The following is a 14892-nucleotide window of genomic DNA, read 5'->3' on the forward strand; positions in this document are numbered from 1 at the left end:
ATATTATTTTAAAGGAGTCAAAGATTTGTTTTGGAGAAAATACCTTTTTCCTGTTGTTTTTTTCAACTTCTCAGTTCTTTCCTCCAGCTCTGGGAGGATGTGAGGCTCAGTGAAACGCAACGCTGCGCGCATGTGTCGTGTATTAATCCTCTTACTGCAGCAGATGCTCGTCTGTCAATCAACCTGACGCGGGTGCGCGCGCTCGAACTTGACTTGAGAGCGCGAGAGAAAGAACACAGCAGGTGCGCGAGGGATCCGCGCCGTCATTTAGCGATGCAGGAATGGTAAATAAAGCCGTTTATTGAACTAATCATGTCTTGACAGCGGCCACAGGCTTGTTTTGAACCACCAAAGTTGCATTTGTTTACCGGACAACGCAATGCCGTCGCAGGACGAGGCTGAGGCGGTAAATGAAGACGACAGTCCGCCTCCGGTTCCACTGCGAGCGGCTCCTCAGCGACACTCACCGGCGTCCGCCGCCGTACCTGAGCGCCGGGTCAAGTGTGTGCTGGTCGGGGACGCGGCGGTGGGTAAAACGAGTCTGGTCATCAGCTACACCTCTAACGGATATCCGGCAGAACACATTCCCACCGCCTTTGACAACTTCACAGGTGAACTCGAAATCCACACTGAATCTAGCGTGCTCTCAAGTAACTTACGCACCTGGTGCCTTATATGCCGTTTTATATTACAGTTATATAGACTAGCCTATGTAAGCATATAGACCTGTCATGAACTTTTTGACTCCTTGCAAGTGTTATTTTCTTGACAATACATTAAGCTCAGCTTTATGATCAATTAAATATTAATACAAATTGATAAACATATAAGTGCTTTACTATCTCAGCTAGGGTTGTGGTGGATGGAAGACCAGTTCAACTTCAACTGTGTGACAGGACAAGTGAGCTATCTATCTATCTATCTATCTATCACCAGTTTGTCTTGATGGATGGATGAACTCTTTCTCTCTGTGCTTTGAATGGCAGAGATGGGGGGCAGCGGATCAGCCTCTATATGTAAGCAACAAGATATGACGGAAGAGCGCCACCTAGTGTTAGAATCAGATCATGCATTCTCTTAGTGCTGAGTCCTGTAGATTTTTGTGACTGTCAAGTAGGTTGACTCTTGTGATGTTCTGCACACAGTAATAGAACTTGCTCATCAGACTGACCATTTGCCATACGTGCATATCTTTTGTTATAAATAGAAAAGCACATGCAATCTAGAAGTTTGAAAAAATTATGCAAGTAGCATAACTGCTGCTCTTCTTTGCAATGCATATATTTATAAATATAGGTCACAATATTTGAATTAGTAAGTCAAATGTGGCAGCTGTCTCACTTTTCTTTCTGTTTTCAGGATGAGTTTGAGCGCCTCCGTCCACTCTGTTACCGTGACGCTGATGTCTTCCTGTTCTGCTACAGCGTTCTTACAGGAGAAAAAGCTCCAGATAAAATCAAGCAGCTCTCAGAAACATGGTGGAGGAAACTGAACTGCGTCCAGAGCTTTGACCTTCAGTGACGGAGAATCCACTTACGCCACACTGGTGGGTCTGAGTTGCCTTCCACTCACAATATATAAACAAACCCTCTTAAAGTCAAGTCCAGATGAAATGGGATTCACAGACACATTTTACTGTGATGCATTTCCAAATTAAACAGCATATTCAGCGAGCAACAATGCAGGACAGGACGTGAATTTACTGTGAAAAGTAGCTGTTTTATGTCAAGTTTAAAACAACAAACATTTTTTTGTCTGGAATAATTTGTGTGCAATAATGAAAGCATGCATTAGGAAAGTAAATAGGGTCAGTTTTGATTCATGTTTATTTCTAGACATTTTAGATATGACAAAATTATCATTTTCATTGAAAAGTTATGTAAAAACTTGAAAGTATGTGACAGATCAACTGATAAATAATTGCAAGGACTTTTTTTGTAAAAGCCCTTGTCGTAAGAGAAAGAGAAGGGAAAAGATGAGGATACAATTTGTAGCCATATGTGAATTTAAATATTGTTATTATTATTATAGAATAATAAAAATTAAAGAGAATATTTATAGATAGTTTGGAGTATGCCTTTTTCTTTAAAGAAGTTAATTTCTAAAGGATCATGTGACACTGCTAAAAAAAAATCTGTTTTTCATCACAGAAAAAAAATTACATTCTGAAATATATTCAAATAGAAAACAGTTATTTTAAAATGTAAATATATATTAAAAAAATTATATATGTATTTATTTTTTCCTGTCTTAATTGGACCTCCTTTAGCGTCACCTGTTACGTGTTGTATATCCTGTGACCCAGAAGTGTTTGTGTCGTTTGGCCCAGTACCTTGCATTCATAGCAGTGGATTAGCTGATCCTGTGAACAGACTGAAGATCAAGACTGAAGGAGTGGGATTTGATGTCTGCGTTGCACCTGTTGGACTCCGGTATAGTCTGATGTTTTGTTTACCTCTTCATTTCAACTGTTTACTTCATTTTATACTCAAGATAATTCATACAAAGGAACTGAAATGAAAGTGTTAAAGTGTTTTCGTCTCGTACATTTACGTAAATTAGTTTAGAGTTAGCTTTGCGTCAACGAAAATGAACTTCGCCCCGTGGGTCTCGTTTAGACAGCCCTGTCAGAGGTCCGTATGGCCCTAAAGCCTTTCATTCATTTACATCATTGTGTTACGCTTTTCCCTCGGCAATCTGGGACTCTCACAGCAGACGTAATTACCGCCATCACAGAATGACACCTACTGCAGGCTCTGAGTGGGTCTGAATGGAGTCAATCTAACAACTGAAATAACACAAAACCCTTTAATAGCAGCGTTTGCAGCCTCTAATATCTGACTCACAGGTGAGGTCCGTATGGCCCTAAAGCCTTTCACTCATTTACATCATTGTGTTACGCTTTTCCCTCGGCAATCTGGGACTCTCACAGCAGCCGTAAGTACCGCCATCACAGAATGACACCTACTGCAGGCTCTGAGTGGGTCTGAATGGAGTCAATCTAACAACTGAAATAACACAAAACCCTTTAATAGCAGCGTTTGCAGCCTCTAATATCTGACTCACAGGTGCCAGCTGAAGCTTGTACAGTAATGAGATTCATACGTGCAAATATACTGTTTTAAGCCACCTACGTTTAGTGAGGTTTAAACTCCTGAGCTTCTTCTCAGTGTGTCACTCTGTATCGAGAATATAAAGAACTGAAAAACTCATATTGATTGACTACTAATATGAATTGCAAAATGGAAGTTTTTTTATGCATTTAGCATCTTATTGCATTCAACATTTATCAGTTCATGAACTGAATTAAAACCCATAACCTTGGCTTTGCTAGCACCATGTTTTAATATTTGAGCTACAGAAATGTATGCATGCATTTACTTAAAGGGGTCATATGATGCGATTTCAATTTTTCCTTTCTCTTTGGAGTGTTACAAGCTCTTGGTGCATAAAGAAGATCTGTAAAGTTGCAAAGACTAAAGTCTCAAATCCAAAGAGATATTCTTTATAAAAGTTAAGACTTGTCCATGCCCTCCTAAGAATACAAAGTTTTAAAATGAGGAAATTCTATTTGTTTTTTCATATGAACTGCATTTTCAATTTTTATGTAATGATTTATTAGGTGTCATTAGCAAACTGCTCAGTATTAAATAGACTTAAATTCATAAGTAGTGGTTTATTTTTATTCTTATGAATTCTAAGTGAATTTACTGCAGCGAGGCGGTCCGGAGCCGCAGCTTATCCTGTAATGGGTCGAGACAGAAGCCACCTGTGGGAATTAGGCGGGCAGATGGCGACTGGTTTTCCCCTCACAGGATCTCTTGACCTCAACCTCCACCTGCTGCAGAAATCATGCAGGAATAACCTTGAGAGCTGAACCTGGGTGATTTTACCAGTATAACTCCGTTTTTCTGATCATTCAGTTCAGCTGGTATTCTGGGGCGATGACAATCCTACAGAGTGTGACTTACTTTTTTTGTTTTTGGAAACAATATTTCTTACTCAGCGTATTTTAATACACTGTTATTGTCAATAGTATTCATCAATATAAGGCTTTAATTGTCTCTCTAGTAGTAGTGCACTTATGGAGCTTCACCTGTAGAGGACACTATTGAGTTACGTCCTGAAAATCAGGTGAACACAAGAGGTCAAGGCCATCCAACCTGAAGCATCTTCTGTGTGGGTTCTGCTGGGATGGCATTAATGCTTTCACTGCCATGTGGCTATTGGCAGGGATGTTTTAAGTCAGAGTTAATGTCTGAATGTCATTGAAATCAATAAAATCAAGTCAAATTAAGCGTCTATCAGCATGTGGCAAATGCTGCAGGATCTTCTTTCTTCACTATCTTCAGATTTGCTCAGTGCTTATTCAGCTGGCGTTTTGGTGGTTTTTAGTAGGTGTACGAAGACAGTTCTCCTCACGTTCACACAGGTGTCCTTGCAGAATGATCCACACAAAGTGGCACAATACATACTGTGATTAATTTCAATGCAAGATCTGTTGGTTTACCCTTTCAAAAAAACATTTTGTCAAATGTTTAGCTTGAAAAGTTCTTGTACTAGTTTCTTTTACCCTGTGATGCATGAATTTTTAAATAACAAAAAATAGTATTATTAAAATATATTCATGTTAATTACATTAAATAGCGTTATTTATATAGGCTACTATTATAGTATTTATTAAAAGCATTTGTTTTTATGTTTAGATTCTGTAATTAATAAATTAATTTTGGTTTTAGTAATTTTGTTCTTTTTCATTTTTTATTAGTTTGGACACTAGTAGGCATAAAAGTGATTTGTGTCGGAAACTCCTATGATGTTATATATGACACGTGACAGCTATGACTGCCGCGCACTGCCTCACCTGGTTGCCGCCACACACGCTTGACACCATCTGAGCCAAATAAGTTTATCTTGGTCCCATCAGACCACAGGACATGGTTCCAGTAATCCATGTCCTTAGTCTGCTTGTCTTCAGCAAACTGTTTGCGGGCTTTCTTGTGCATCATCTATAAATCTAAATATAAATGTTTGTAGCTACACAACAGATGATTTCCAGATGAAGCACTCTTTAACAGACATTATCAAGATGTATTTGTGTGCTATCTTTCACAATCTGCTCTCTTATAAAGTTCCTTGTCCAGTGGTCATCAGAAGCTTCTGCAGGGTGCTGAAGATCAATGTGGACAGGTGTGTTACGGAAACAGCTGCTCCTCTGGTTAATGGTCTTCATCAGCGTCTCCCAGGATTTGCTAAGTAACGGGAAGGAGTGTAACACGACGAGTGTCTAAAGTTTCTGAGCACTCAGAGCCTTTACCAAACACAGCCGGCACAGATTAACCAGCCTTAGATGAGAAAACTTGCAACAAATGTTTGTTTAGACACATTATACCAGTAAAACAGAACTCTTCTCTGGAGACACACACTTTCTGGCACATCTCCTAGTATATATACACACACTATGGTTTTCTGTCCTCTATATCTCACAGACTTGCAGCTGTCGGTGAGATTAGACATTTAGCAGGTGTCTATTTATAGTGCGGGTTAAACAGATCACAATGGCACGTCAGCACTTCAGATCCTGCTGTTTAACAGCCAACTGAAAACAAAGACATACACTACATCATGGCATGATTCAGACCTCTGAGCCTCTGCTGTCCGTCAGCAGGTCCAGACTAAACCTCAGCTGGCCTCAGAGGTGGTGAGATGATTTGGACCGTGCTGCAGATGCCTGACAGTTTGTGGCATATGTGCAAATAGCTGGATAGTCTTAGAAGCTCCATTAAGAAAACCAGTCAAGAGTGTTAACATAGACACACACAACGGGGTCCAAAAGACCACACTGGAAAGAAAGTTTTAAGTTTTGGAAATGATATGATGTCAAATGGATTAGAAGCATTTCATGTGAACTCTGATGTTCTTGCTTCGATTGAAGATGATCAGCATCTAATTATGATTATCAGAACATGAACATGATTATCAGGTTTTGTTAATGCATGTCCACTGCGAATTAGTTTTAATTACAGTTTTCACTCAATTTGTTACGAGTTAATTTTTTAGTTCCCTTGTAAAAAAAAAAAAAATCCTAAAGGATTTCAATAAGAAAATTGTTCTAATTATAATTTCTATCATAATTTTGAATTATTACTTCTTTTTTTTACTTAGAATTATTATTATATATATATGAATATTTGGGCGGCATTATGCAAATCTTCCCACATCGTGATGTAGATATATGTGGGGGCGTATTAGAACGAGGCGTTTTAGGTAGGCGTGGCTGACTCTTAACTTTTATAAAGAATATCTCTTTGGATTTGAGACTTTAGTCTTTGCAACTTTACAGATCTTCTTTATGCGCCAAGAGCTTGTAACACTCCAAAGAGAAAGGAAAAATTGAAATCGCATCATATGACCCCTTTAAATAATTATCTTTTATGTACATTGTCTCAGTAAACAAGCTGCTGCAAAGAAAATGAACAGGATAGGAACAAAATCCTTTGTGTCATTAAGTCCTGTAGGAATCTCATAGGAATTGTTCCAAAATATGATTTTGGATTTCGAAATTCTAATTAGAATCCTGGACAATTTTCATATTGGAATCCTTTAGGATTTGTTCAAAACTAATTTTAAATAATAAAAAAATAACTATTAAATCAGAAAAGAACGCAAAATAACTGTCACTAGTGGATTTAGACTTTTGCAACAAAATGCACATATACAAACTATACAATATAAAATTTAATTATACAAAAGGTACTATGGATGTAAATGTCATTTAAAAAAAACAATAACATGAAAGATGTTTATTCATACCTTTAGTATATTCATACCTTTAAAGTAAGTTATACTGATGTTTAACATATTGCTCTGTATGATATTGTGATTTATGAACAGAGACATTATGTTACTCAAACATAGTTTATTCACTGCAATGCATTAGGAGCATTTCTGTTCTGCAGATGAAAATATATCTACCTGTGCATGTACTCATGTACAAATACAGTGGTCAAAATGTAAACATTGCTGAAGAAAATCAACAAGTTAGCATATTTCATATACTTCATTCAAGAACATCAGCGTCAGTAGACTTAAACCGAATGAGTTTCCTTTTATGAAACCATAAGCAAGTGAATAACTGAATGAATGAATAAATAAATAAGTCCAGATAACAGGCAACAAGTTATTAAGATAAAGAGCAGAGGAAATGTCCCAGTAAAGCGTCACGGCTCATTCAATGTGTCTACGACACGATCAGTGCTGATGCATTTTAAATAACACAGAAAAGCAAAAATATATACATGTGAGCAAATATGTATTTTCATACCAAATCTGTGCTCTAATAAATAACTCAATGCATAATGATCACATTCACAAGAATCAAATGATGGCCTTCAACTAGCCCTCAATTATTTTTCCATCTAAAAATATTATTAACTTGACATCTTTGTGCAAAAAGTGGATTAAAATGATGATTGTTGGTGATCGGTGAGGAAAATACACTTTTTTTTTAGAAAACATTTCACGACTTGCACAGCACTGCACGGTCTCTCAAACACAAATTCACTGACCATGTGATCGGTTAAAACAAACCAAATATCAGTCAATCACATTCAAAAGAACAGTACGTTTTACAGCTGACATTGTACTGACAGGCCAGCTGGAGCGTCTAGAATAACATTCTGGAAAGATCGGAATAAACAATCATCCGCGTCAGAAACAAATCCTTTTTAACAATAAATGTTTGGTCCTCTCAGAAATTAATTGTGATCGTTAAATCCCTGCAGCCCATGTTAAAAGTCAGAACAGAAGATCTGAAACCTTCTAATAACCACCAAACACTGAAAATAAAATGACCATTAAATTCCAACAGAAACAAGATACTGAAAATATTAAAGTATTTGTGATACCAAATGTGTTTTGGTGTAATATTTAAACGTTTGATCCTTAAATGCATTCATAACAAAGTGATTGTAGCCAGTGTAACGGAGGCCAGCGGTAGGTCTTCTTGTTAGTGCGGTTCGAGACCCACTCGGAACAAGAACGAGGTGTGGCGGTGAGGACCCGAGAGAGAGGGGTTACATTGGTGCCGTGACCCGGATGGGAGTGAGGTTTAGGGGGGTGAGTGTAACGGAGGCCAGCGGTAGGTGCTGTGCAGGTAAACCTCACTCCCCTGATCTCAAGAGATGCACTAGCGACTGACGCTAGTGGCTGCAGTCTTTAGCCTCCTTGTTAGTGCGTCCGCCTCCCATGTCGGAGACCCGGGTTTGAGTTCCACTCGGAACAAGAACGAGGTGTGGCGGTGAGGACCCGGGAGAGAGGGGTTACACCAGCATCAAAAAATATGAATTATTTTAATATTTTATGAATAACTGCATTTCATATTTCGAATTTAATGGAATGCGTGTAACTTTTTATTCAGTTTTTGTTGTCAATTGTCCAGTGCCTTCTGTAATGGTCCTGTAGTGCTGGTTTGGGATCTTTTTCTTGCAGCCTCATCATATCAAATCCATCCTGGAGCCGCCTCTACCTCAGTCGAGCAGAGAAGCAGCGCATGTACTCGGTCATCCAGCGCTCGTCTGCCACACTCAGTGCTGATCTTCTGGACTTCTCCGGGTCAGCTGACTGCGCCCGTCGGCGCTCTGATGATCTTCCACCTTTTTTAGCCTCTCTTCGTGTCTGGACGCCCACGTCGGCCCGATGAATCTGCAAATGAATTCAGATATATTCAGTTTCTAGGATCTCTTGACTCATTTGCAGTTTTCTACACTGGTGAAATCCAGCTCTTTAACCTACTAAACTTTTGTAAACCAGAGAAGGTAATCTGACTGTAGCTTCAGGACATCACTGCTCCACGCTGAATAATTCACCGCTTCCACACGCAGTGTCAGATGACACACAGTGCTTCATTCCACTGATTAGAACGGCTGTTTATAGTCGCTTCAAAATTCCCCTCTTTGTTTGTATCATTTATTCAAATCTGTTAAAAACACACTCATGCTCACTTCTGCTAATGGATAGCCATGCAGGGAAAAAATACAGTGCAGCTTTTTAAAATATTGAACTATTTTTAATGTTTATATGTCAAATTAAAAATAATGGTCAGCGCGCCAACATATAGTGCCGTTGCGCTTTAGGCGACCCGAGTTCGAGTCCCGGCTCGCTTCCTGTCAATATATACTAATCCTAATAAAAGGCAAAAATGCCAGAAAAAAATAACTATTTATGGTTATGTAATATGAGAAAATATATTTAAAAAGATCAGAAATATAAAAAAAAAAGTTAGTTGTAATTCCTTTCTGCTAATGGCTATCTATACAGCAAAAATTATAATAATAAAATAAAATAAATAAATAATGATAAACAAAATAATTAATTCTATAGCCAAACTGTGTTATTTATACAAACTGAAGCTTTTAATTTTCTTTAATATATGGCTACATAATACAATAATATATTGAAAAAGAAATCAAACATTTATAATATAAAATATTTTTTGATTATATATTATATATTAGTGACATATTTCTTTAAATATGTTTTCTAAAATATATATTATAATAAAATGTGCTTTGAAATATATTTACAAAGAATATCTGAAATCTTTTTTTGTCGTATGGGTACAAGACGTTCTCATGGCAAATACATCTACATCTGAGGTAATGATCTGAGAGTAGTATTCATTGCCTCTAATATCAGATACGATACCGAAAGCTGCGGTTACCTCTCCAGCGGACATAGACGCTCTCATATTCGGTGTTCTTCTGTCCCTGGTCTCAATGTGCCTTTCTGCCCAGTCATAATGGATAAAAGACCGTCTGTTGTCACGGTTGGACGTCCGCTCCTTGGTGTTGCCCGGTGGTTGGCTCTTGGCTCGGGATGGTTTTCTTGATACGGATAGTTGAGATTCATCACTATCCAGCTCTTTATTAGGGTAGCACGGATCTGAACGGGGCGCCCGGCGTCTCTGTCGCCGTTTCGGATTAGATTCTGATGGTCCGTTAGGAGCCACATCTTTGTAACCATTCTCTGTGACAAAAGCAAAGTGAGTAGTTCACTCAAAAATGAAAATTTAAATCAGGTTTCAATCAAACTGAAGCTTACGAGACATGAACGTACCCAAGGGACGTGAGCTTTCCACGGTTGCACTAGTATCCGTGTGAACCTCTCCATTCACCTGTGGCTTCCAGGAGTCCAGAACCTCTGCGTTCTCATTCTTGGACTCTGATGAGGATGTGTAGTGTTTGGCATTTGAGACGTTCCCCTCCTGCAGTTTGGGACTGGACCCTCCGCTCGAGTCGGACCCGCTGTCCCATCCATCCACGAAGAAGGGCCTGTGTGTCTGCTCCATCAGCCTCCGCGTCAGTCTGTATTTCACAGAGTCCTCGTAACATTTCGAGAACGTCTCCCACTTGGGATCTCTGAACTTCTTCATGTACTCCGTCCGGATCTTCTTGGACATCATGTTGTTATTGGTAGACATTTCGCCCTGCTGAAATAATCACCTACGGAATTAACATCATAATGTGTCAGCCTTGTCTATGCACGCTCGCATACTTGATGTCCATCTGTTCTAAGTTGTACATAGTACGGATTGCGATGATTTTAGTATTGCACTCAGCCCTACCCTAGGAGGAGTGCATTGTGTTATTCCAGTTCTCCGGTAGAGTAGGTTACAGCCCAGTGCCCACATTATTTATTTATATTCTTTACATAATACATAAGCCGATGTCACATTTCTAAAGGGACGTTTCTTACGTTCTCGGGACGTTTTTAATACACGTTTATCGTATGATTAATAAATTGCTACGATGCTGCCGTCGCGTTTTTACGAGCATGTTCATGCATGCCTAATCATAATCTATCACAGCACACTGCATTAAATAAAGATGCAATCATATTTATTGTTATTAAGAAACTGGTAAAAAATCATTGAAATTTTATTCGCTGAAGAAAACCGTCTGATTACGTTGGCAGCGCACTATGTTTACAGGTCTGTCTTCACCTGCCCTGAGTAGCTTATGTAGGTAAACACTGACTCGGATAAGTGAAAGCGCTTTAAACTCACCCACTCCTTTCTTTTCTGTTCCTTATGCTTTAACGTTGGATAAAGACGTACATTCTTATTCTTACATTCTTACGTACATCTATCTATCACTGTTGAGCGCCTGCTGCGTACTAGAAAAACAAGCCTCGGTGATATTAGGGCTTTGGTGATTTACAGTGCGCATGCGCACAACATCACTTGGACTGCCTGAGGACTTGCTGCGCAAATACGCACGCACAATCCAATCTACCGTTTAACTGATCCTAATTTGATTATACTCGTCTACTTTATTCCAGTGGATAGAATAATTTGATTATTTGTGGAGTAGTTTGTCCTTAAACGTTTTCCTAATATTTTTTTTTTAATGGAAAAAGGCGAGAATATCATTTGTAACAGGTGACAGTTCTAATACTACATTCCTCTCATTCCTAGTGATTAAACTTTCTCAGCGCATGCGCAGAAAAGGTCTTAGTCTGTCAGGAAAATATTTTAACTCTAATATGAAACAAATAGCATATGAGGTATGAACATTTTTGGATGTACAGACTTCTGCCCTTCAGCTGAATCTCATATTGATTTGATCTCTGTGCTGTGTGCATGTTAAAAGTTAACACGAATGACTGACGTCTATCAACAACAAAACATTTCATGGCGGTATGGTAACCTTACGAAAATTAACCACGGTTTTACGATAAATAAAACCGGGGAAAAAAACATGATTACTATAGTTAAACCATATGGTAACCATATAAATTAACCATGGTTTTGCTACACTAACCATAGTTTAACCATGGTAATTTGTAGTAAAAATGGTTATAAAAATTCAATATACCAGAAAAAAACATGGTTACTACACATTTACTATAATAATAATACAATAAAACCATGCTTAATTTTCGTAAGGGCACATCATTGGTATTACAGGGTAAAACTATAAAACATTTTTCTTTACAGCTGACAAAAGTTACCATATAAAGAAGAAAAGTATTCAGTAACTTATTCAGTATTAAATCAGTATATATATATATATATTATAAGTATTCAAGCTAATAATATATATAATAATCTTTATTAGCTTATACTTTATATCATAACACCCGCTGTGTTATGATAAAAAGTGTCAGCTAATAAAGATTACGATTCCTTTATACAAAGTATAAACTGTAAGACTGTCAGTGCTACTGTAATGCTTCTGTGATCCATTAATTGTCCCATACGCATTCATCCTCCATTAGAGCCCACTTAAACAGCCCAGATGGTTTATAGCTGTCAGATTACAGACATAACAAGACTTTGTGTTGTGTTAATCATCTGTAAACCATCGGAGAGGTTGGGTTAATATTGTTTAGTCTGTCTCAGTGTAGGCTGAAATGACATATTCATTGACGAGTACCATGTTTAAAAATAGATTTTCAGTTTTATTTGTCTGTTGAAGTGTGATTTGTGTTGGTCATCAACTGGACCGGGTGTACAGTGGAACGTATGGAATCTAAGGGAGCGGGGTCCTTCAATTTCAAACAGCATTCGCCAAAATACCAAGCCATGGAAGTCAGTAATAAATACATTTGTGTGCAATGAGAGCGCTTGGTATTTTTCTCTCCCTTGACGTTTTCTCAGTTTGTGCTTTTACTGCTCGCTCCTACGTCAATGCATAAATAACGACTGTAGAAAAGCTGTCCACAGGAGCAATGCACCGTCGCTTGGTTCCTGAGCAGGAAGCAATGATAGGATGGTGAGCCAGGCGCTTAGAAGCACTTGCGGTGGACGATGCTGGGGCCAGCCTCGTCGTATTCCTGCTTGGTGATCCACATCTGCTGGAAGGTGGACAGGGAGGCCAGGATGGAGCCGCCGATCCAGACGGAGTACTTGCGCTCAGGGGGAGCAATGATCTACAGAGGAGGAGGAGGAGATCAAATATTACTCAGAAAACTAGCCTGCGGTTTTAAAGGGGCCATGAACTGAGAAATCAAAATTCTCTTGATCTTTTGACATATAAGAGGTCATTGTACTATAAAAATATCCTGCAAATTTCAGAACTCAAAACTTTTCTCGTTAGTCTAAAAACAGATGATATTGAAGGCAGTCTGCCAGAATAACAGCTTGTGGAATGTGCCACTTTTCTGGTGTAATAGTGTGGCTAAGCACCGCCTCCGCGGAGGAAGATCAACGCCTGCTTCTACATCGCTGCCTGTTTAGCCCCACCCACTGATTCGCACATGTAGTGGAAACAAGAGCGTCAAACGCAGGTCTATGCAGAAACCAAACGATAAAGATGATCTGAAGACAACAAGACGCGGTGCAGGGCCAAGTTGTGGAAAACAGTCTTGGCATCTCCTAACAAAATTAGGAAAGCGTGAACTTTATTTTTAATGAAGATCCAGACCGTCAGTAAGAACTTGGTCCTTTGTTCACTTCATTTTACCGCGGATTCGTTTACAAACGAAGCACAATTCGACGCAGGATTTTCAGAAAGATTGAAACTAAAAGAGGATGCCGTGTTGGCTATATTGGATCCGACCGTAATATCGCAACACACAAGTGTGAGTAACTGTTTTCATTACGTGATCGCTATTGCTTTATCTGTTATTACAGATCGTTTTATATGTACTGAATATTTATGCGTTTTAAACCTAAATCCAAGCAGCATCCATCTGTGAAGGACGCAGGCTGTGTTAGCCAATCATAGCAGCGAGGGGGTCAAAAACAGGACAGAAAATAGTTACATAATTACTTCTAAATTATGATGTTTTTAGATGTTTTTGATAACATTATAAGTGGACCTCAGTTCAGTACAAAATAGTAAAAAAAAAAAGGCAGTTCATGACCCCAATAAAGTCAACATGGAAAAACCAACTCAGCCAAACCTTGAGTTTTTTATTACCTTGATCTTCATTGTGCTGGGAGCCAGGGCTGTGATCTCCTTCTGCATCCGGTCAGCAATACCAGGGTACATTGTGGTTCCACCAGACAGGACGTTGTTGGCGTACAAGTCCTTTCTGATGTCAATATCGCACTTCATGATGCTGTTGTAAGCGGTTTCGTGAATGCCGGCAGACTCCATACCTGTGCAAGTGTTTTAAGGAGAGCATATAAATGGTTGGAGGACTAAAAGGTAAGACAACAGCCGACCATTTTAAATGTTTTCAAACATACCAATGAAGGAAGGCTGGAACAGGGTCTCGGGGCAACGGAAACGCTCATTACCGATGGTGATGACCTGACCGTCGGGAAGCTCGTAGCTCTTCTCGAGGGAGGATGAGGAGGCGGCGGTGGCCATCTCATTCTCAAAGTCCAGTGCGACGTAGCAGAGCTTCTCCTTGATGTCACGGACAATCTCACGCTCGGCTGTGGTGAACGACAAAGCGAGAGTTGTTTATTTGGTCTGTTTCACACATGCTAGAAATATCCCAGTAAAAAAGTGACCAGGTACACACCGGTTGTGACGAAAGAGTATCCGCGCTCGGTCAGGATCTTCATCAGGTAGTCTGTCAGATCGCGACCAGCCAAGTCCAGACGCATGATGGCGTGGGGAAGAGCGTAACCCTCATAGATGGGCACATTGTGGGTCACACCATCACCAGAGTCCAGCACAATACCTAACAACAGCCGGAAACAAGAAATCAGTCAGCCAGAGCTAACAGTAAGCACATTTGAATGCATAATTAGTCACAAATGTGACCCTGGACCACAAAACCAGTCATAAGGGTCAATTTATTGAAACTGAGATTTATACATCATCTGAAAGCTGTATAAATAAGCTTTCCATTGATGTATGGTTTGTTAGGATAGGACAATATTTGTCTGAGATTTGAAAATCTGAAATCTGAGGGTGCAAAAAAATGTAAATA

At 39.1% G+C, this 14892-nt stretch overlaps 2 protein-coding genes across 4 annotated transcripts in view; both read right to left on the reverse strand.

Moving 5' to 3' along the window:
- Positions 1–8428: 8428 nt before the first annotated feature.
- On the reverse strand, positions 8429–11301 carry ccsapa (centriole, cilia and spindle-associated protein a). 3 transcript variants are annotated; one of them, XM_016540292.1, is made up of 4 exons: positions 11066–11301; positions 10117–10486; positions 9722–10026; positions 8429–8703 (listed from the first exon to the last, which is right to left on the reverse strand). In XM_016540292.1, exons 2-4 carry the CDS (start codon positions 10478–10480, stop codon positions 8524–8526), a joined length of 849 nt encoding a protein of 282 aa, XP_016395778.1. In that variant the 5' UTR covers positions 10481–10486; positions 11066–11301; the 3' UTR covers positions 8429–8523. The 3 variants fall into 3 exon arrangements, with proteins under 3 accessions (XP_016395778.1, XP_016395770.1, XP_016395762.1); XM_016540284.1 differs by having other exon boundaries at positions 10117–10502; XM_016540276.1 differs by having other exon boundaries at positions 10117–10489; positions 11066–11300.
- A 1452-nt stretch (positions 11302–12753) lies between these two features.
- The window catches only part of LOC107729627 (actin, alpha skeletal muscle 2), a 3135-nt gene continuing 996 nt past the window's right edge, over positions 12754–14892 (reverse strand). The window contains exons 3-6 of the mRNA XM_016540269.1: positions 14479–14640; positions 14198–14389; positions 13926–14107; positions 12754–12933 (exon numbers count right to left, since the gene is read on the reverse strand). Of these exons, the coding sequence (XP_016395755.1) occupies positions 12790–12933; positions 13926–14107; positions 14198–14389; positions 14479–14640 (680 nt within the window). The 3' untranslated portion in view covers positions 12754–12789. The remainder of the gene's footprint in view (positions 12934–13925; positions 14108–14197; positions 14390–14478; positions 14641–14892) is intronic.

Source organism: Sinocyclocheilus rhinocerous, unplaced genomic scaffold (assembly GCF_001515625.1).
Source record: "Sinocyclocheilus rhinocerous isolate Xijiao unplaced genomic scaffold, SAMN03320098_v1.1 scaffold313, whole genome shotgun sequence".
In the NCBI taxonomy this organism is placed as follows: domain Eukaryota; kingdom Metazoa; phylum Chordata; class Actinopteri; order Cypriniformes; family Cyprinidae; genus Sinocyclocheilus; species Sinocyclocheilus rhinocerous.

What these genes read in the sequence shown, in the direction of transcription:
- ccsapa (XM_016540292.1), bottom strand. Translation starts at nt 10,480, where the DNA reads ATGTCTACCAATAACAACATGATGTCCAAGAAGATCCGGACGGAGTAC. An exon ending in GGAAAGCTCACGTCCCTTGG is followed by an intron (nt 10,027 to 10,116) that starts GTACGTTCATGT and finishes CTTTTGTCACAG; the next exon opens with AGAATGGTTACAAAGATGTG. An exon ending in CGTCTATGTCCGCTGGAGAG is followed by an intron (nt 8,704 to 9,721) that starts GTAACCGCAGCT and finishes ATTCATTTGCAG; the next exon opens with ATTCATCGGGCCGACGTGGG.